The sequence below is a fragment of the Tenrec ecaudatus genome, chromosome 13 (genome assembly GCF_050624435.1).
Source record: "Tenrec ecaudatus isolate mTenEca1 chromosome 13, mTenEca1.hap1, whole genome shotgun sequence".
In the NCBI taxonomy this organism is placed as follows: Eukaryota; Metazoa; Chordata; class Mammalia; order Afrosoricida; family Tenrecidae; genus Tenrec; species Tenrec ecaudatus.
In genome coordinates this window covers 61,293,927-61,316,762 of record NC_134542.1, presented here as the reverse complement: position 1 = coordinate 61,316,762, position 22,836 = coordinate 61,293,927, and the positions used below count along the sequence as shown (strand labels likewise).

The 22,836-nt window shown below is 44.4% G+C and overlaps 1 protein-coding gene and 3 pseudogenes across 3 annotated transcripts in view; 2 read left to right on the top strand and 2 right to left on the bottom strand.

Annotated features, from left to right (window-relative positions):
* NFE2L2 (NFE2 like bZIP transcription factor 2) overlaps positions 1-22,836 on the bottom strand; it is a 35,442-nt gene that overhangs the window by 1,954 nt on the left and 10,652 nt on the right. For 2 of the 3 annotated variants that reach the window (XM_075528850.1, XM_075528851.1), the window contains exons 2-4: positions 1,958-2,224; positions 993-1,085; positions 202-393 (exon numbers count right to left, since the gene is read on the bottom strand). In XM_075528850.1, coding sequence (XP_075384965.1) covers positions 202-393; positions 993-1,085; positions 1,958-2,224 — 552 coding nt within the window. Of the gene's footprint in view, positions 1-201; positions 394-992; positions 1,086-1,957; positions 2,225-22,836 lie in introns of those variants that run through there. The other variant, XM_075528852.1, reaches the window with a different exon arrangement.
* LOC142423784 (pterin-4-alpha-carbinolamine dehydratase pseudogene) lies at positions 4,023-9,994 on the bottom strand (annotated as a pseudogene).
* On the top strand, positions 9,798-9,875 carry LOC142425053 (U2 spliceosomal RNA; annotated as a pseudogene).
* On the top strand, positions 10,062-10,238 carry LOC142425033 (U2 spliceosomal RNA; annotated as a pseudogene).

The following is a 22,836-nucleotide window of genomic DNA, read 5'->3' as shown; positions in this document are numbered from 1 at the left end:
ACTTAAGGCTTATAACCTGATCCATCCCCAACATATCTCGTCCATTTGACTTACAAAAGTTCACAGTAAGATCCTGGGCCACCCTCATGACTAACTTTAAAATACCCTTCAATTCTTTCTGTTAGCAGGAGCCAGATAAATAATGAATGACTACAGACAGTATAAAATAGAGTCTAAGGCGTTATATTAGACCTTAGTTACCTGTAATTCTGGAATGGATAGCAGCTCCTCCCAAACCTGATCAACATCCTGCAGCATGTTGTCTAAATGGGGAAGGGTTGTCTGAAGGACAGGTGTTTCTGGTGACTGAGTTTGACTAGGAGCAATGAAGACTGGACTCTCCACGTGACTGGGAATATCAGGAACAAGTGATTGAAATGGAGCTGAAGAAACCTAAAAGTGACAAATAAGAGTCAGCAGTCTACCTGAGTCTGCTACCAACAGTGAGGTGAACACAGCAATACCATGGTTCCTTCACCTGGTAGCAGCTTCAATCTACAGAACTCACTGACACTTAGGGCCCCTATTTCTGCCTCGGGAAACAATTTATTTTTACCTACTGACTCCAAATTTAGTCCTTACCAAATTACTTGATTCAGTCTGCATTTGAAGGTAAGCTTATGCTAGTATGTCAGGATTTGACATAAATCAGTCTAATAACTAGAATAAGGTTTTGACAATCGGTTTATTGAACAAGGATTGGTTTATTACCAAGCTTGCTCTTTACTCGCCTAAAAATGTAAGTGCCTGCAACAAATGTGTTCATGGTTATGCTGACCCATGTTTCTGCCTAGGAACTAGTAAAGGTTTTGAGTTTTGTGTGTAGGGTGGTTGTTTTTTTGTCTTAACTGCAAGGTTCCCCTGACAAAAAGCTTCCTTGAAAATAAGGTTTCCCCCACCCCCTTCATTTTTTTTTTTAAAACTGGAGAGATGGAACCTACATTGGGCCTGTTAGATTTCATTCTAGGTTCACAGTGAACCATGTTGTATACCTCATCGTTATCTACAAGCGGGAATGTCTCTGCCAAAAGCTGCATGCAGTCATCGAAGTACAAAGCATCTGGTTTGGGGTTGTGAGTAGCAACCTGGGTAAGAGAGGCACACGGAGAAGAACGTTAAACGCACTACTGCCAAGCGAGAGGTTCATGATTGGCGAGCACAAAAAGCTTACAAGGTAGCGCAGCAAATGACTTCACAAACCCATGAAGTACAGTAGTAATTTGGAGCACAGACTAACACCAGAAGACCTGGGGTTCAAATCCTAGCTGCCATGCCTACCCTTGCCTCAACTGTTGGAGTGTCCTAGGCATTTTTAACCTATCTGAGGTTTGACTGCTCATCTGGCGGTACAATGGGGAAAATGTACGGAATTCATATAGTTGATTATGTTGAATCAGTTGCACTCCTACGTCGAGTGCCTGGAGCATTGTACCATAAGTAATCTCTATCACTAGTTCTAAGGAGTCCTGGTGGCATAATGGGTTACACATTGGGTTGGTAACTGCAAGGCCAGCAGTTTGAACCCACCAACTCCTCTGTCACAGAAAGGTGGGGCTTTTCACTCCCGTACCGATTTGCAGTCTTAGAAACACACAGGGCAGTTCTCTCTCTCCCAGAATTGCTATGAGTTGGAACAGACTTGGTGGCAGTGAGTTGGGCTTGGCTTGGTTTATCCTAGCTTTCCAGCTGCCATTCACTATCGTAGCCACCACTTGGTCCTTCCATTCCTACGGTTCACAAGCTTGCTCATACATATTTTATGTCCTCCCAATTCCCACAATGACTCCATGAGGCAAGTGGCCCCAGGAGGTGATAAACTGATCTGGAGGCTGAGATTGGGAAGCTGACAAAGTTTAAGAGGCCAAGCTGGGCCTCAAGTCCTGATGTGTAATTCCTTTGATAATATCTTTCCCCAAAATCCCGCCATAGGTTTTTCCAAGAACTGAGTCCTCTGTACCTGGGAGTAGGTGGCTGATCCACTGGTTTCTGACTGGATGTGTTGGGCTGGCTGAATCGGGATGAATTCACCTGTCTCTTCATCTAGTTGTAGCTGAGCGAAGAATGCCTTTTCTTGTTCCTTTTGGAGTTGTTCTTGTCTTTCCTTTTCAAGTTTTTTCTGTTTTTCCAGCTCGTATTCCTTGCGACGTTGACTGAAGTCGAATACCTCACGGCTTACCCCAAGATCTATATCTTGTCTCCAAAGTATATCAATCAAATCCATGTCCTATGTTGAAGACACACAAAAAGAGGAGAAAGATCACGGTCAATGGTTATCAAGGGCCAGATACAGAAATTAATCCACACACTGCCACTGATAGGAGCGATGGTGGTGCCAGGATGACGCATTGGGCTGCGAATCCTGAGGACAGTGGTTGAAAGCCATCAACTGCTCCGAGGGAGAAAGATGAGGTTTTCTACTTCCATAAAGAGTTGCAGACTTGGAAACCCACAGGGGCAGTTCTACCCTGTCCTATAGGATAGGATCACCATGAGTCAGAATCAACTTGATGGCAGTGAGCTTTCCCCCCAGTATGCCACTGTTGATGGGGGTAAGGGGTGGGGGGAATTTACAAATAAAGCCTGAATGGGACCATAAATCCAATGTTCTAAGAAGATGCCATGTGATTTGATGAATCAGTTTATTAAAAGAAGAAAAGGCAAAAACAGCCATCCAGTTTATCACTCACTACTTGGTTTGCTAATGACTAGGTGAAGTTGCTGTTGTGACTCCTCTGTCCATGTCTAAACCTGGTCACAAACTTTGAAGTGCCATTGAGTCGGTGCTGACTCATTCATAGCATGCACAGCAGAATGAGCGCTGCCATCCTCTCAATTCTTGTTTGAGCCCATTGATGCAGCCACCACTACCCTTATGGGTGGGTGATAGTCACTAAAGAGCAAAGAAACCAAAGTTGCACATTTAAGTGAATGAAAACCTTGTACTTGAGTACTGAGAGTGAGCACTCGACACCATTGATTTATTGCCAGAAATGCAGGTTGGAGACAGGATTGAATAGACAAACTTTATGTCTACACCAATTTGGCAAGTACCTAGTTTACATTGGCTAAGATCTCTATGTTAAACTCAATCCTGCCATTATAGAATAAAGCCATTATTTTACATTGGATAAATTACCTCATTTCTTACTACTATGTGGCTCCATTATTAAGGCAGTTTCCTCTTGACTTGCTTTTTAGCTCTCAAGGAAAGCAAGACAGCAACGAGAAATTCTGGCTCACAATCCCCCCCCCCCAAAAAAAAACCCAAAAACTCAAGTGTGACAAGTGGTAACTATCAGGACCTGGAGGAGGGGCCTCATTCCTGAATTACCAAGCTCATTCCTCAGAAATCATAAATGACCTCCCTTAAAGAAATGTTCTAGGGAAGGACTGATTATAGATAATTGATATTCTAAGATATGAGATTTTTCTAAGGGGGGAATGGTTAATTTTGATTTAATTAAAGATGAGAATTTTGGATTACATAACCAGGGTAGGTATCAAATCCACGTTTCCCTAAACACTCAAAATTTTCCTACAAAATTTAAAATCTAAAGAGTCATCCAAGGAAACTCAAACTCACTACCATCAAATCAATTCTGCTTCATAGCAAACCCTATAGGATAGAACAGAACCTTTGTGGATTTCCAAGATTAAATCGTTACAGAATTAGAAAGCCTCATCTTTTACAGAGTGGTGGTTTTGAACTGCTGGCTTTGAAGTTAGCAACCCAGTGGTAATCCACTAGGGTGCCTTATACAATGGTAGGAAATTCAAATTAATTTATGTCTTATCTAGAGAAGCTATAAGAAATGTCACAAATTGAATCAGTTATTAGGCATCAAAGAACAAAAAATCTTAAGTGTGCTCACCTCCCAATACGATCACTGAAGGCAGATGGATGGTGCATGAGCAAATGTAAAGAAAGCTGATGGTGCCCGTCTATCAAAAGATATAGCATCTGGGGTCTTAAAGACTTGAAGGTAAACAAGTGGCCATCTAGCTTGGAAGCAACAAAGCCCACATGGAAGAGGCACACCAGCCCGGGTGATCACGAGGTCAGGTATCAGGCATCAAAGAACAAAAAATCATTATGAATGAGGTGGAGTGGGGACCCAAAGCCCATCTGTAGGCAACTGGACATCCCCTTATGGAAGGGTCACGGGGATGAGACCAGCCAGTCGGTGCAGTGTAGCAACTTTAGTTCCTAAATACTTTGTCCCTCCACCCCCGTCCCAAAGCCCCACTATCATGATCCTAATTCTACCTTACAAATCTGGTTTGACCAGAGAATGTACATTGGTACACATAGGAACTGGAAATGGAATCCAGGATGGATCCCTTCAGGACCAGTGGTGAGAGTGGCGATACAGGGAGGGTGGGGTAGAAAGGGGGAACTGATTACAGAGATCTACATATAACCTCCTCCCTGGGGGACGGACAATAGAAAAGTGGGTGAAGGGAGACATGGACAGTATAAGATATGACAAAATAATTTATGAATTAAGGGTTCATGAGGGATGGGGGAGTGGGGAAGGAGGCGGGAAAATGAGCTGATGACAGGGGTTTATGTGGAAAACAAATGTTTTGAAAATGATAAAGGATGACAAATGTACAGTAGTGCTTGACACTATGTGTGGATTGTGATGAGTTGTATGAGCCCCCAATAAAATGATTAAAAAGTTCAAACAAATACAAGTAGATGGCTTTAATGAACAGAAACAATCTCTTGTGGGGTTTTTTTGGGAGTGACACTAACTTTTTGGGGGGGGCAGGAAAGCGCAGGGTTTTGTCACTTGGCTTGGGCCTTAGTTCCTAGATAAGACCATGCCCCATCCCCATCCCATCACAGCTTCTTGGGAAATGATTTAGACCGGCCGAGCTGAGCAAGAAAGGCAGGACTTGCTGGAGTTGCAAAGAATGGGAAGAGCTTTTTCAAATCGGTACTAACAGGCCCCCAGGGAGGAAACTAGGGAGTGGCAGAGGGGGCTGGCAGCGAAGGAGGTCTTTGCACAGCAAGGACCCACCCGCAATGGGCAGCACAGCAACATGGACTGGGTGAGGTGACTCGGCAGGACCCAGGGCGCCCCAGCTGCCCCCTCTTCCCTGAGGAATGAAAAGGAGGGGCAGGCCCTATGTCATGGTCACTGTCACTTGTTCAATGAAGCTGGCCAGGTTTATGTCCCGCTCCGAGAGGCCTGCACACTCATTGGTGCTCAGCGTGATGTGGACCTTGTGGTGCACGTTAAACCATTGAGGATGGTGGTTCAGTTTCTCCGCCTGCAGGGCCACCCTGGTCATGAACCCAAAAGCCCTACTGAAGTCTTTGAAGTGGAACTGCTTGAAGATGGCATCGTGACCTTCCAGTTCATTCCAGCCCACAGCCCTCAGGTTTGGCAGCAGCTGGTCCCTCTCCTCGGCACTCAGCCTGTGTGCTTTCCCGGCCATGTCGGAGCACGGTGGGACAAGGGCCAGCGGCTCGCTGGGGCTGCCCCCTCTCTCATAGTTTGTGAGGCTGGAAGTCTGAATTCAAGGTAGTGGCTTGAGGGGAAGATCTCTTTCCAGCTTCTGTCTATGTTCCTTGGAAATCTACATATAATGTGACATCTACCTTCCCATTTGACCTACTTTTTTACTCTCCGGATCTGCTCTTTTTAAAGGTCAAAGGTGATTAAGCTACAACACTCTACACACTGATAATGGCCTCATTAACATAGCAGGTATCCTGTGCCGAATGGTGTTACATCTGCAGGTATGGGGACGTCATTCAATCCATTTTGCTTTTCATTGAACAAGCCATCTATCTTACAACTAATCAGAGGAAATTGAGGTTCTGGAAAGATCAAGAGGCAGGGGAATGGGATTTGGAATCTGAAGGCCAATGGCTACAATGGGCACAGATTCAAAGCTTCATCTCTGCTCCCCTGTGGCTGACAGTGCTGGCCCGTCCAGTATATGTAGAGCTCTGCACACCCTCTCAAGGGTAAAAATAATACCAGTTGTTGCTCCAATGAGCAGTCAAACTATTTTTACCCAACAAAGCAGAACCAGGCCACTCAGCACAGCTTGCTGGAAGGGTTGAGAGCCCCCTGGATGCTCGACTCAACGTTGGTGTTGACCTCTTCCATGCTGTGAAACCCTGTCCAAGGGGTTCAACATGGTGGGCTGGGAGAATACAGTGCACCTTCTCACTCATCGACTACCTTGTTATCTGACATCTTGCATTTACAACATAGTGACAAATCTATTTTCTACCCTAACAGCCTTTGTCAGGTAGTAATGGAATGCTGAGGCGTGAGGCAAGTGTCATGCTGACTGTGACGGTTAGTGAAGGTTAAGCGTCCACTTGGCTGGGCTGTGATTCTCAGTGGGTTGTCAGTTATGGAATGTGATAATTGGGGAGTTATGTAATACTGAAATCTGGCAGTCATGCAATGATGCAGTTGTCTTCCATTTTGTAATCTGATGTGGCCACCATCCATTTTTGCATGAAACCCATTTTCCTGTAGTGACCTGTTCTTTGGAAGTACACCATGCCAGTGAGGAGTGGGTGTGCATGGTGTAGCTAGCCTTCACGCAGTCACCCGATCACCTTCAGACTGCCTAAGGCACACATGAAGATCGTTTTTAAGCCAGTATCTATTCAAAGCTGCTTTTCTGCAAGTACTGCTCTCTGTACTTTATGTATGCAAACTGATCCTGAAAGCAACGATGTAAAGATAGATGTTATTGTGCTTATTTTACCACTGAGGGCACTTCTTTTCAGTGAAATTAGAAACTACAGAACTAGTGCCCTCCACATACATTTTTCACCACAATGGTGCTATCTGACCAAGAAATGGAAGAGGTAATTAATGCTGTCATATCTACCAAATGCCATTGAATTCTAGTTTCTCTCCCTTTAAGTACCAGTTTCAGTTAAGTTAATTCCAGCTCATTTTATTGGTTTGAGGCTGTCTAGAGTTACCTTGATCTACTTTAGAAAAATCAGTAACCAGTGGCTGATTTGTCTGAAGTTGATCAAGGTGACTGAGTAGCCTCGGATCTTCAACATTTCAGTTAGCAGCTAGGGAGGGTAACTATTAGTACCACCCAAGGACACTCACTCTCTAGAAAATCCAAATAGCTTGCTGCCATCAAGTCAATTCTGGTTCAGAGTGATACAAGATTGCTGAGACTGAAAATCTTCGTGGGTGCAGACAGCCTCATCTTGCTCCCACGGGCACCTTGGAAATGCTATGGGGCAGTGCTACCCTGTCTGGTCAGGAGGGTCTGCACAGGGAGAACCGAGCAGAGCAGTGGGGTTTCACATCGTCCCAGAAGCTCTTTCTTTGAGACGAGGGAACTTGCTTCTTGAGGGCAGGGCAAGCACTGGCTCTCTGTGCCTTCCTGTGGAGCCAAGGCCCACTGCCAGTTAGTAGGGGGTGGGGAGGTGTTGCCTTTGTTCTTCACTGATTCCGGAGTGTGTTCCATATTACACTGCTAGCCAGGCTTACACAAAAGAAGGTGGTTTAATAAGAAACATAAATGTTCAACAATTTGTGTTAAATCACCATCTGGCTGATGGGAAGATTCATGTTTAAAATGTATATATCATCATTTGCCATCTGGGTAATCTGTTACACATTTTGTGGGAAATCTGATGTTGGGTTATTAGCGCATACCGCTCTAAAATAAACATCTCTGTACCAGGATAAATAAAAAAAAGAAGACCTGGAACATGGAATCCGTATTATAGATGTCTTTTGAAGGACAGTTTTTAGTTCCTTCAACAAAGTAGCACTTTAACATGTTGAGATGAGCCAAAAAGATACAGGAAGATGGAGCAGCAACAACAGAATCCAGGACTCTGAGTTAAAGCTCCTTAGTAAACTGAGGCTTGGGGAAAGCATTTGAAAAGGGGCGGGGGGGGGAGGGGAGGTCTTATGGTCATGAGATCTGTAACTTCCTTCTTCCTTTCCATACTTTGCCCCACGAGTAATGGCAGAGGATAGGAGGTTTCCTCCTATGGATAACATTTTACCAACTAGTTCTCAAAATACGGTACAGAGCGCAGATGACTCAACTTGCAAACATAATGAAAACTGATACTTCTAATTTTACAGTGTTTAGGTAAGACAGTGCCTCAAATTATTCCTTCTTCTAGTCAGTTATTCCCATTAAGGAAGCAGTAAGTCATTTTTATCATTTATCCCCCCTGAGGCCCTCTCTTCCATCACGAACACTCAGAGTCTGGTAATGTTTTCCTTTAATTAATTTTAGTCTTATATTACGCGCAGGTGATGATAATATTCACCTAAAAGCTAAGCCTCATTTAATTTATTTCATAGAAGCTGCCCAGATCTTTTTAAAAAACTGGATGGTACATGAATTGGTTCCCACTGTCTGAATGAGTATAAATCAAAGTAAAAGTTGGCAGAGCCTATAAAAGCAACTGAGGGTGTGTTTGAAGTTTGAAGAGTTGACAGAACCACAAACTCCGCCCTCCTTGATTCACAAGGTTCTCCTTTGCAGCCACCATCCTTGCTAAATAAAGAACAATGAGTCCAACAATGAGTCCAAGCAGGTGTGCTTTTAAAATACGTCCCGCTGATTACAATTATACTCCACCTTCACACTGCCTGGCTTCTTTCCTAGTTCCCATACAGAAAGGTACACAAAACAACGTCGGCCGTTCCCTCTTAACGGGACAGATGTCAGATCATTCTTGAAAGTTCTCCCGCACCGAAACACTTTGGATCCAATGGACCACCTTGCTAACTCTCGATCACAAACACAATCATCATGACATCGTCGTGAATCCGACTCACAGCCAGCTGACTTAAGCAGAAGGAAACTCTGCCTGGCTCGTCCACAAAGCCGTCAGCATCGAGCTAGTGTCTCTCTCTCCCGAGGCTCTCTCACCGCCTGTGGTCTGTCTCTTCATCATCAAAGATGACGCCTCTTCTAGTGCTTGACCTCTCCTAATGACATATCTAAAGAAAGCAAGTTGGACAGTAACTGAAACGAGTAATTAAAAGTTTGAAATCGAGGGAGGGGGGAGTGGGGAGGGAGAGGGAAAAAAAGAGGACCTGATGCAGAGGGCTTAAGTGGAGAGCAAATGCTTTGAGAGTGATTAGGACAAAGAATGTACGGATGTGCTTTATACAATTGATGTATGTGCATGTGTGGATTGTGATAAGAGTTGTATGAGCCCCTAATAAAATGTAAACAAAGAAAATGATGAGGGCAAAGAATGTACAGATGTGCTTTATACAATTGATGTATGTATATGAATGGATTGTGATAAGAGTTGTATGAGTCCCTAATAAAATATTTTTTAAAAGTTTGAAATCATAAAATGTTGGCGAGGAAAGGTCCTGTGGTGCCGTGAATGACTCCATATGGCCCCTCTAGCTATAGTCTTTATAACTCCCACCAAACGACGTTTCTTGCTGAGTCTAGGAAAGAGAAGGTGGGGGTGATGCTGATAGATTGTGGGACAATGTTGTGAGTGATTGTTCACCGGGTTAACTGTGGTCATAAAAATATGGTACACTCAAATGTGCTTTACACAATTGATGTATGTATGGACTGTGATAAGAGTTGTATGAGCCCCTAATAAAACGATTTAAAAAAAACAAAACAGAAAAACCCAGTAACAGTCTCAGCAACCCACAGGGGCAGCTCCCCTGTGCCATAGGGACATCATGAGGCAGCATGGACTTGATGGCAGTGAGGTGGTTTTTGTTTTTTGGTAACTTTTTAACACATTTCAAAAATACTTTCCCCCAAGCAGTCAAAACATAATTACCTTTATTGCTTCTCGGCCTATTGGCTAAGATCAAGTGTAGTATCTGGGGGGAGGGAGGAGGGGAAAAAAAAGAGGACCTGATGCAAGGGGCTTAAGTGGAGAGCAAATGCCTTGAGAATGATTGGGGCAGGGAATGTATGGATGTGCTTTATACAATTGATGTATGTATATGTATGGATTGTGGTAAGAGTTGTATGAGTCCCTAATAAAATGTAAAAGAAGAAAAGAGAAAAAAAAAATTAAAACAAATACTAAAAAAAAAAAAAAAAGATCAGAAAAAAAAAGTGTAGTATCTGTTCTTATCAGTTTAATATCTGATACGTCCTCTATCCGAGGACAATATATTGAATGGATTTTTGGAATTAGGAGATGGAATAGGAGCTTGCTCCGTCCACTCCATGCATCGGCCTGGTATTGCAGTACTTCCAGGAACGGTGCACAAAAAAAAACAAAAACACATAATTACCTTCACCAACATTTGCAATGTATTACATGAAAATAATTACAAAACGTCCTACAACAATTAAGAAAGACTCCATAATTTAGAAACAGTCTTTTTTCGAACTGCAGAGGAGTGGGTGACACACAACCTAGCTCATCCAGTGTTTATACGGGTGCGGTCCTTTTCCTAAGTCACTGTTTTCCTCTGATAAATAACACTTTTATTTTTAAAATGTGGTACACTACTGTGGAGATTGGTCAGTTTTGTCACCTTGCTAGGTATGAAATGAGCCATTTGAGAAGCAGGAGGGTGAGGGTCTCGGTACCATCATGAAAGGGGACCGAGGAGTGCGGTTTGCCCTCTGGATGCGCAGACCCTGCACACAGGCCCTCCTAGGTCCAGGAGACAGAACGATGACTCCGACAGAACAGTGGCGGCGGCAGCGGCAGAGCAAACGACAGAAGAGCAGTTTCCCGGGCCACAGAGCAAGTGCAGCGGCCTGCTTTGGGGCTTACTCTCTGGGTAGGGTTCCTTCAGGCACTGGCTCAGAGAAGCTAGGTTTGCTAACTCTCTAAGCCAGAACTGAGTGCGTTGGGGCTGAGGCCTATGGCAGAGTGGGGTGTCTCTGGGCCCTTAATTGGCAGAGCTAAATTAGTTTTGTAACATCGCCTTAGCAGAGAGGGGTCAGGCCAAAGAACTATGGGCCAAAGAGGTTTGGCTGTGGACACAGCAGAGAAGAGGCTGTCCTAACCAGAGCACGATAGCCCTCAGCACAGTCTTTGAGTCCAGGGTGCTCCCTGCAAGCAAAGCAGGAGCAGCAGTGGCTACAGTGCCCTGGGAGGGGAGGGCTGGTAGTAGAATTGAGAAGTGTTAACTCTGATTTGCCTTCCCATCGTGAAGTTAATGGGGGTCCGACGCCATCCCCATGGCCTTACAGGTGCTCAGAAACATCTTAGCCAAGTCTACACGTTGCGGCTTTACTTCTGTGCAAATAACTCGTCTAGCAACCTGCTGTTTGTATCAACAGAAACTCCTATAATAGGCAGTAAAAAACAAACAAAAACCCACCCAAACCAAGAAGAATGAAAAGCCAGCCCATTACCCTGTGCAGTGAGTGGCTGGTGGCTTTGAACTGCTGACCTCATGGTTAGCAGCCCTTGGCTTATCCCATGGGGCAGCAGGGCTCCTTATAAGTAGCTCTAACCACTATTTTGGGAGAAAGACAGGGTTTTCTCCTCCCATAGCGATTTTCTCTCTCAGAAACCCAGAGGGGCGCTCTGCTCAGCCCCACAGGGCTGGTTTGAGTCAAAATCAACCTGATCGCAGTGAACTAGTTTCTTTTTTGAGTCACCATGAATCCAAGTTCTCTTTCAAGAGAAATCTTACAAAGGCTTTTTTTTCCATCTCCAGTAATAGTAAAATTTAAAAACAGTTCTTAAACACACCACAGCAGGAGAACTATGGAAAGTTAAGACTCTAGACCACAAACTGCCTGTTCCCTAGCTTGCGGAACGATCCTTGTACCCTTCCGATCTTCCAGCTAGAAAGTGGTTCCATTTCCTCGTATTCTGGCCTGCTACGATGGACAGACATTTTCACGAGGTGTTTCCTGTTTACAGACATGTTTCTCCGCAGTGACTCAGTCTAAGAAATATGATCCAGCCACTTTGCTGGACTCTCACCCCCGCGGCTGCTGGTCTGTAAACTGCGGGGCATGATGCAAAGCTACAGCAAAATTGGAAAGTGAATAGAGCAGTGACGCGGATTATTTATTTTCTTAAGAAACATAGACAGAGCTAGGTCAAAAAGTATTGCCACTGAGGGTCAGGGGTCATACTTATACCACTTCATTCCAAACCAAACATGTTCAGACATGCCTCTGCGATCATCTGAGGCTTGTAGAGATGCCACTCACTTGTCTAGTGTTGTCAGGGTACCTACCTACTAAAGGGCCACTCTGAGGGGATCTGCTAGACTCGTTGAATGCAAGGCAGGCAGGTCAGCTCAGAAGGTGGTGGCAACTGTTTGGGGGAATCCCCAAAGGTAATCTGAATAGATTGTCTCAAAGGACATAAGACATTGTGGGCGCTTACTAGGAAGAAGTTTTAAGAAATTGAAAACTGCATTAGTGAGAAAAAGGCCAGGAAAATTGCACCAAGGAACTTTTATTTTTCATTTTTCCTATCACAACAATGCACCAACTCATTCTTCCAGGTTAGCGAGGGCTGTCCTATGAGAATTTCATTGGCAAGCCTTACCCATGGACCCTACAGCTCTGATCAGTATAGGACTCCATTGGATATAAAAAGTACATTGCTGTGGCTTTTCCATGAGGTTTTATAGCTGGTTTCCAATAGAATCATTTTTGTTTGTTTGTTTTTTGGTGTGTGTGTGTGGGGCTTTCTTTGTTTGTGCAGAATGCTGCTGCCAGACCTCAGTGGACGGATGCAAGGGCTAGGTTCGGTTTGACAAGCAGGCTGTAGGATATGCTCTTCCTAGTCTCTTACTCTTCTGAGCAGCCCAGGCAGGTGTTCAGCTCGGGCTGCTGTGCTCAAAGGAATGCCTCGCCTCTAAGAATAGGTGTTTAGAATGATCCCACAGGAAAAGAGAGACACCTCCACCCCGCAAACCAACAGAGCCTTCTGAAGGAGTAATGAATTTAACTACCTAACCGATTTTATCTTATATACTTAAATCATCTAACTTAAATTAATGGCCTGTACACTCGCCAGGTGGCTCTCAGTTATATATTTTGTTATTAAGTAATCCTGCTGACCAATTTCCAAGGCTCCTCCCCCTTCAGGTGCACCCTTCCCAATGAAGGGGATGTGTTTCCACAGCAGGGGTTCTACACAGCCACTTCTGTCAACTCCCTGAGTGGACCTTTACCCACTCCAAAGGTGATATACTGCATTTATGAAAGATATTTTTTAAGTTAATTCTTCAAGGCCTCTTCAGACGTAACCACCTACGCTTAGCTTTAAAAAACAAACAAAAAATGGGATCAGGACAGTTATCCAGAATTGGGGGCTGAGTTAAGTACAATATGTTGCTTGTTAGGCTACTCAAAGACCTTGTGTGCTCATGGTGGTGGTGATGAATTTTAAGTACATATATTTAGAGGCCAAAACTCATTGATGCCCAGTGAATTCAGACTCACAGACCCCAGAGAGAACAGAGTAGCAACTGCCCCAGAGGGTTTCCAAGGCGGTAAGTCTTTACAGCAGCAGAGTGCCGCATCTTTCTCTGCGGGTGGAGGGTGAGTGTGAACCACAGACTGTTTGCTTTCATCACTGCACCTGTAGGGCTCATTCGTATGTTTATATGTTTACATATTGGATATCTGTATGTTTATATGTTTACATATTCCATATGCATATATAGAGAGTGAGGCTGTCTAAAACATTTAGTTTTTCTTTGTAAATGTAGATCCTATTCATATATATGATGATTCCAAAAGTTGTGTTAAAAATAAACTACTAAGTTAGCATGAATCAAGAGCCTGATATAGAACACACAGGGGTAGGTATCCTTTTACATAGAAAAGTGTAGTTGCTGCATTGTTCTTTTTTTTTTTTTTTAAAAAGAAAGAAAACAGAAGACTTCAATAATATTTTTCTGAACTAAGATTTGGGCATGAAAATGTTTTCATTATTACTATAAACACCATTGATGACCACAAGTTGTCCTATTATAATTCTATCTCCTAGCAATAATTTGAAATGTATTTAAAATATCTTCTGTGAAGAGATGGCATATAATTTTATATCAAATAGAGGAAAGTAATATAATCTATCTTAGACAAATAACTTCTCTCTCAATTTCTAAGCTGAAGAGAAGGGCATAGGCCTTCATTAATTCTGAGAATAAAACTTGGTAAACTTGAAAAACAAATAAATTTAAAAAATAAATTACTAAGGTCTAAAGTTTTGTTTTTCTAGTATGGTATTTAGCAAGGTACTGGTCAAGACAAAGATTATTAATGTACCTAGTGCCCAAAATTGATCATTAGTCTATCTGTCCATATAAAAAAAAAACTAAAAAAAAAAACCAAACTAAAAATAAAAACAAAAATCCTCACTGCCAAAGATTTGAGCCAACTTACAGTGACGCTAGGAGACAGGGTAGGACAGTCCCCAGGGGCTTCTGAGACTGTCACTCTTTATGAGACTAGGAAGCTCCACCATTCTCCCACCCACATAATAAAAGGGGTATGTTAAAAAAGGGGGGGGGGACACTTTTTTTGTGCCATTGGATTAAAAAGATTTTGAGGTCAACAAAAGTTAAGTAGCGATTTTCCCAATCACTGAAGCTTTGCAATGAATTTACAGGAATGATTCCCCCATGTTAAAGGCCAGTTTTGAGAGAGAGAGAGAGAGGTCACATTTACCAGGAAGGTCAGGATGTTGTCAAAGATAACCAAGAGAGGGAAGATGATCCACCTTGATGGATGAAGAAACCATGGCTGAAATCCAGGCTGGTGGAAGGAGACAGTAGCTACATGGGTTGGTAGTTCCAATTTCAAGTGAACATCTGGCTTCAGCAAGCTTTGGCTCAATGCGTGCCAAAGCTGCTGTGGGAAGACCTCTTAGGTCAAAGAGCTGGAATTTTCATCAGTCTTTTAAGCAAGCTCACAGCTAATGACGAAGACTTTACGGAATGAATTGTAATTGGGGATGAATTTTCAGATTTATTACTGTAATCCAGACAGAAAGGATCAATTAAAAGAGTGGCTTCCAACTATTCCCTCAATGCAAGAATATTTTGTTCTATTAAACTGGCATTCCATGATGCTCACCTTCCCAACACGACCGCTGAAGACAAAGTGGGTGCATAAGCAAATGTGGTGAAGAAAACTGATGGTGCCTGTCTATCAAAATACATAGCATCTGGGGTCTTAAAGGTTTGAAGATAAACAAGCGGCCATCTAGCTGAGAAGCAACAAAGCCCACGTGGAAGAAGCACATCAGCCTGTGTGATCATGAGGTGTCGATAGGATCAGGTACCAGACATCAAAGAACAAAAAATCATATCATTGTGAATGAGGGGATGTGCGGAGTGGATACCCAAAGCACATCTGTAGGCAAATTGACATCCCCTTACAGAAGGGTCATGGGGAGGAGATGAGCCAGTCAGGGTGCAGTGTAGCAACAATGAAACATACCACTTTCCTCTAGTTCTTTAATGCTTTCCCTCCACTCCCCACTATCATGATCCCAGTTCTACCTTACAAATCTGACTAGACCAGAGGATGTACACTGGTACAGATAAGAGCTGGAAACACAGGGAATCCAGGACAGATAAACCCCTCAGGACCAATAATGATACCAGGAGGGTACGGGGAAGGTGTGGTAGAGAGGGCGAACCAATCACAGGGATCTACATATAACCCCCTCCCTGGGGGACGGACAACAGAAAAGGGGGTGAAGGGAGACGTGGGACAGGGCAGGATGAAAACCGCTGCTATGGAGAGATATCCCAGCTTCCCTCTGCTTTTGTGAAGACCTGCAGTAGGATCTGTTTGTCTCACTGAAAGTAAACGGAAGGGGAATCTTCACTTTTACCAAAATTAAAAATTAAACAGCCAAATGCGGAGTTAGCAGTCCGAATGTGTTTGCAGTGAGCCATTACACAGTCGGCACGCATGCACCCGAGCAGGGAGTGGCGTCGCCAAGCTCCTTGGCCAGAAGCGACATTTGGTGTCTCAGCATCGCGCCACCATGGTATACAACTGTGGGCACACAATACACTGGTGCTGTGTTAGGTTGGATGTGCTTTTGGTTTGATTTGGGAGGTTAGCTTTTCCCCTTTGCACTGTTTCGGTAAAATTAAAAAGGCTCTGGCTCCCACTCAATAAACACGTACTGTTTGTACAAAGTCTTGTCTATTATGTCCAGGAAGTCTTTCAATAGTGGGCCCCTCTCAGTATCTTTTAACTGTACAGTGGAAAGCTAAGAAAGAAAATAAACTTCACATCCACAAGCGCCAGTTGTTCAGCACACAGGATTTCTTTAACCGACCACACCCAGCTTCAGCCAGCCAGCCTCACCTGGTTTGTGCCTTCAGGCCTCGCCTGAGGAGCTGGCACAACACTGGCAGGGGCACCGAGGGCTCAAGAGCTGAGCACTTTAAGCACAACAGACAGTCAACAAGCTCACTATCTCTAAGGCACAAGGTAAACTTTTAAAAGAAAAAGTAAACGCAGCCAGCCTAATCCTAATGCTGCACCCACCCCACCCTAAACCTTCACAAAATAAATAACAATTCTGGGTGTTCACTAGAATTGGCGTGCGTCTTTATTAGATCAGTTTTGCTACACTAACAAGAAAATAATACCCCAAACAGGCCTGAATGTTCCCAGACGGCCTACCTAAATAATACACACACGAACCCTAAATGATACACACACGGACTCAATTGCTCTGTGCTGTTCTCAAGGACAGATACTGTGGGGCTGGTTTGAGACATCTGCCTTTGAGTAAAGCACTTCTTACAATATGAAAGCCAGCTGAATAGAGTTTTCCGAAGTAAATGCGCACACAGAGCGTGGGAGTATTTTTCCTTATTACGATTTCCCAAGAAAGTATTATTTCACTGCCCAACAAAAATACAAGAACAAGTTTAAAAAAGCATTGCAATCACAGAAATCTTTATTAACCTAAAACATAACAATGTGCAGCTACTGCTTCTCAACATCCCCTCCATGTCTATGTCTATGCCTGCTATGCCTGCCCCCCCTCACCTCACCTCCCCCCCCCCCCCCCCCCCCCCCCCCCCCCCGTGAATGCAGAGCTTCCTAACTCGTCTCTGGCAAAGTCTGTGCTCGCTGGTTTACACCAGGTCAAACCAGCAGTTCTGGCATTGTTGAAGGAGGGACTGAAATCATGATCCTTCTCAATGTTTTTCGAGTTTGGGGAACGTGTTCTACAAATTTCACCTCCCCATGATGGCCTTCGTCCTTTGAGAAAAATGATCAGGATTATCCCTTCGGGATGCCACAGGCAGTCCTGATGACCTTCGGAACTGGCCCACAGACTCCCTCAGGGCCACAGTTGGAATCGGACTCTTTGTCTCGCGGAGAGAACCTATCGGCAGCCATCCACTGACTGCAGGGACATGTTGAAACATGTTTTGTTTGGAAGAGACTCATGTGGGAACCCTCTCGGAAGGAGCGCTCATGCATGTCATACACCGAGCACCACACTCTTTTCTTTCCACCTGAGAGCATTTCTTGTGAAAGGCATTTTCTTCCGTGTGAGTGCGGTGGAAGCGTGAGTTCTTTAATCCCTGTTGCCCGCTGCATTCCCAGTGCCAGGCAAAAGCAGGGTCCCAAGTGACGGACGATGAAGGACCTTGGGATGAGGTCAGATTGGTTTTTTGTTTTTAAATACTTTTATTGGGGGCTCTTACATCTCTTATCACAATCCTACATTCCTCCAATGTGTCGAGCACATTTGCACATATGCCGCCATGATCATTTTCAAAGCATTCTCTTCCCACTTGAGCCCCTGGTATCAGCTCCCCATTTGAGGTTGTAATGTTTTGCAGTAACTTTTACCTCAGTTTCTTCACCTGCAAAAGCTTGAGGTTAGGTGAGGTCACCCCTAAAGTATCTGTCTCTGACGCTAGGAAGTTTAAAGTATGAGCCTGGAAACACATCATTTTTAATTGACAAATTTCAGTTAATTGAGCACACAGGTACTCTAAAACAGGACTCTTCAATAGAAACCTAATGTGAGTCACATTTGGTAATTTTAAATAGTCTCATCTTGGGGGAAAAAAGGACAGCTGACATTTATTTTAATAATACATTTATTTAACCCAACATAGCCCAAAGATCACGATTTTAACATGCAATCAACCTAAAAATTATTAGTAAGATATTAGAATTGACAGACACATTAACATACAGTACAGTAGCATGTTATACAATTTGATAGCTGAAGTTTGGTCCTATCCAAATAATAATTTTTTTATTTATCAGAGAACTATTTTAACTTGTTCAATTTTTAAATTTAAGTCAAAACTCATTAAAATAAAAAATTCCATTTCTCAACCACACTAGTCCTATTTCAAGTAGTCAAGAGCCATAAATGGTGACTAAGAACATACAGTATTGGAGTGTAGCTGTGAAAAGAGACAGGGCGACGGAGAGTTTAACATTTATTTTTAAGCTTGTGAGTCTGACGGGAGTCCTGGTGGCATAGTGGTTACCTGTCCGGCTGCAGTATTCAAGGTCACCAGTTCAAAACCAGCAGCTGCCCGTACGGGGCTTTCTATTCCTGTGGCCAGAACTGCAAGGAGCAGTTCTACCCTGTCCTATAGGGTTGCTAGAGTCGAGCTTGGTTGGGTTTGGGCCTGCTGACTACACGGGTCGACACGTGCAGGGCAATGTGAAAGGGGAGTGAACGCGAACTCGTTCAACCCCGACACCCCCTGAAGGGTCCCTTCATCACTCTGCCTTTGAAGGCCACGTTTTCCAAGTGCAGTCACCACACAAGGGACCTGTGGGAGCCTTCACAGACTAACAGATGGGCAAAAGCCAAGGCCATTCGGGGCCAACTCCACTCATGTTTGCAGTTTACCCTCCATGACTGCACTCCCTCTCCTCAAGCTCCTGCTGTCCCAATACCAAGCCTCCGGCCTGTTCCCTTTGTTGGCTCCCGGCTGTGGGACTTTTCTGGCCCCACTGCGGGTCAGCTTTCTGTCATAAGGAGCTTCAGTCTTGACCATCAAACCCTCATGGAAGGCCAGGGACATGCACAGAGAAGGCCACAGAGCATGTGAAGCTCACAGCAAGGAAAGCAAAACCAGGCATGAGTGTTTAGTTGGAATTCAAGGCAGGCATTTGTTTTTCCTCTCCAGTAGGCCATAGACCTAGCTCCCCACACATCCATCCACACACGGCCTGAAAAACAAGAGCTATGCCTACGATAGTAATGACAACAGCTATCTTTTGTTGACCGGGTACTGTTCTTGATAAAATTTAATTCCAGCAACCTTGTGACATGAGTTTGCTCCTCACATTCCAAAGATGATGAAATGGAGATCAACTCCCTGCCCAGCTACCAGCTTAGCTTCGCCAGGAGGCCGTTCTTCACCAGCAAGCAGGGGCCCTGAGCCTCACTTCACGGCCCAGATCACCGCCCAGAGTAAGCACTGTGTGGGAGGAGAGCGTTTGGCCAAGCCCTGGCACTCGGGAACTGGGGAGAGATGGCAGCTGCCATTGGCAGCACCATAAGATTGCCGCCCCCCCTCCCCCATTAGCAAGCAAAGCTCACAGGAGAGCAAAGGAAAGAGCTGTAAGAGTCTCCAATAAAATCTTTCAATAAAATTAAGATAAATAATCTGCCAATTATCAAACCACTAGGCGTAAGACTCATCCCTCCCCACACAGCAGGCGCCCCCTCCCCGCCTCCCTGCCACCAACTAACTTATCTCTCTTCCCCCTCACCCCTGCAAGGGCTTCCTACAGCGCCTGGCATATATATCCCTTTCCCCAAACTCCCGTGGCTTCCAGATGCCCTGTCACCTTAAGGAGCCCCAGTGGTGCCGGGCGGCTAACCACAAGGTTGGAGACTGAACCTCACTTACCGCTCCAAGTGAAAGATGATGCTTTCTGCTCCCGTACAGATGCATCGTCTTAGAAGCCCTCAAGTTCTACTCTGTCCCAGATCACTAAGAGTTGGAATCGGCGCAGTGGTGGTGTGTGGGGTTGTTTAACTTGAAACCCTGAGCAGGAACTAAGATCCTCTGGGATCAGCCCCAACTCCACCTTTCAGCGCTACTGACCCACACGCACGCACGCACACACGTGCGCGCGTTAGTTGATTCAAACCAGCCGAAGCCCCATGTGTGCAGAGGGCATTTGCTTGCTCCACAGGGTCTTCTGGAAGCAAATCACGAGGCCCATCTTCTGAGGCATCTTCTCTATTAAACACCGAGCTCCCTGCGAAGGACTACGCCACCTTCTCACAGGTACTGAGCCCCTGCCAAGTAAGCAGGAACCCTGGGAGCGCAGGCTCGGAGTCAGAATCAGCTCTAAACAATGGGTTTGGGTTTGGGTTAGAAAGTAAGCATCAGTCTTACAAAAATTATAAAATGTAGCACTTTCCCTCTTGGAGAAGCAGTCCTGGTGGCTCAATGGTTAGCAGTTTGAATCGCTCAGTGATTGTGCTGGAGGAAAGACCTAGGGCAATGTATCGGAGTCTACCGTGAGGGCAAATCACAACAACCACTGAGCAGCTCCCTAACTGGGTGACACCGCTCTCTGGGCAGGCGCTGCAACAATCCAGGGAGCTGCAAATGCAGGTACCTATACTTCATCAACGTTTTTAAAAGTCAGGGAGGCACTGAGCTGTTGGTTTTTCCTGGAAAAGAGGCAGTAGGCCAAGCAAGTTTGGGAACCTCGAGGCCTACAGGAATCGCATCTGCAGCACAGACAGGTGTGAACACAAAATTCAGAACTTGCTGCCATTGAGTCGAGTCTGACTCACAGGGGCCCTACAGTTGAGGGTGTAACTGCCCCTGGATAATGGAGAAAATCTCATCTTTCTCCCTCAGAGCAGCTGGTGGTTTTGAACATCTGACCTGATGGTTAGCAGCCCTGATGGTTAGCAGTTACTATGACACCATGAAACATGGCCTCCAAAGAACTAGAGAATTGGCTCATGAGGGGAAAGCAAACCTGAAAAATAACTATCCTTCAAGGAGAACGGCACTTGTACTGCTGACCTGGGAGATCACAGCATCCTTATATCTTAAAAGCTCCCTATCTTCGATCAATACCTAATAAATATTTGCTGGATGAATAAGTACAGAGTATATAGGCTCAGAGTTCAAATTCGTCATTGTTTATCTCAGGTGAGTGGGGTTAAAGAGGTCTAATTACTTAAATATAAAAATATATGTTTTACATCACATATGCTTCAACTACTCATAAGGAAATTATTTATTTACTTATTTTTAAAGAAATTTATTTAACCTCACTCACAGTAACAATACTTAAAAATTAATCTTTGAGTACTAGACTATAAAGACAATACTTTATCTTAAGGACTCCAAATGCATGCCCACCTTCAGGTTAGCAGAAATTGAATTGTTGAAAGAGTGAGGTAAAATAGTTGCAGCAGTACATTAGCAGGAAGCGTCCAGAAATGCAAATCAGATTCAGAACAAGGCATATATCATTGCTGATATCAGATGTACCTTGCCTTAAAGCACAGGCTACTAGATATTTACCTGTGTTCTATTACTATGCAAATCATTCAAGATGTGCAGATAATAACACGTCACGAATAGCACGGTGAGCACTTTCCGAAGAATTCGTTGTGCTCCTGTGGGACCTGTACACAGACTACGAGGAGCTGCTCTAACGGAACAAGGGAAGACCGCACGCTTTAAAAACGGGAAAGGTGTGTGTCAGGGTTACCTCCTTCCACCATTTATCCAGTCTCTGTGCTAGCAAATAACCTGAGCAGCCGAACTACAGGAAGAACGGGGCAGCGGGACTGGAGAGAGGCTCACGAACCACCTGATACGTAGAGCACACACAACCTTGCCCGCTGAAAGGGAAGAGGACTTGAAGGTCCTACTGATGGAGATCACGGACTCCAGCCTTCCCTCTGGGTTGCAGCTCAATGTAAAGGAAACAAACATACCCACAACTGGACCATAAGCAACTTAATGATAAATTAAATATAAAAGAATGACATTGTCAAAGAGTTACTATTACGTGGTTATACCATCAATGCCCAGGGAAGCAGCTGTCAGGAAATCACACGATGCACTGCATTGAGCAAATGGGCCTCACAAGCCCTTTTAAAATGTTGCAGAGCAAGAATATCATTTTGAGGACTATGACGCGCCTGGCTCAAGCCATGGTGATTTCAATCACCTCCTATGCATGTAAAAGTTAGACAATGAATATGGAAGACTAGAGGAGGATTCATAACACTTGAATAACACGGAAGAAGCACACCAGCCTGTGTGATCATGAGGTGTCGATAGGATCAGGTATCAGGCATCATCAGAATAAAAAAATCATATCATTGTGAATCCATGGGAGAGCAGAGCGGAGACCCAAAGCCCATCTGTAGACAACTGGACATCCCCTTAACAGAAGGGTCTCGGGGAGGACACAAGCCAGTCAGGGTGCAGTGTAGCAACAATGAAACATACAACTTTTCTCTAGTTCCTAAATGCTTCCTTCCCTCTACTATCATGATCCCAATTCTACCTTACAAATTCAGCTAGACCATAGGATGTACACTGGTCCAGATAGGAACTGGAAACACAGGGAATCCAGGACAGATGAACCCCTTAGGACCAGTGGTAAGAGTGGCGATACCGGGAGGATAAGGGGTTGGTAGGGGGATAAGGGAGAAACTGATCACAATGATCTACATATAACCCCCTCCCAGGGGGATGGACGACAGAAAAGTGGGTGAAGGGAGACATTGGTCAGTGTAAGATATGAAAAAATAATAATAATTTATAAATTATCAAGGGTTCGTGAGAGAGGGAGGGTAGGGAGGGGAAAAATGAGGAGTTGATACCAAGGGCTCAAGTAGAAAGAAAATGTTTTGAGAATGATGGGGGC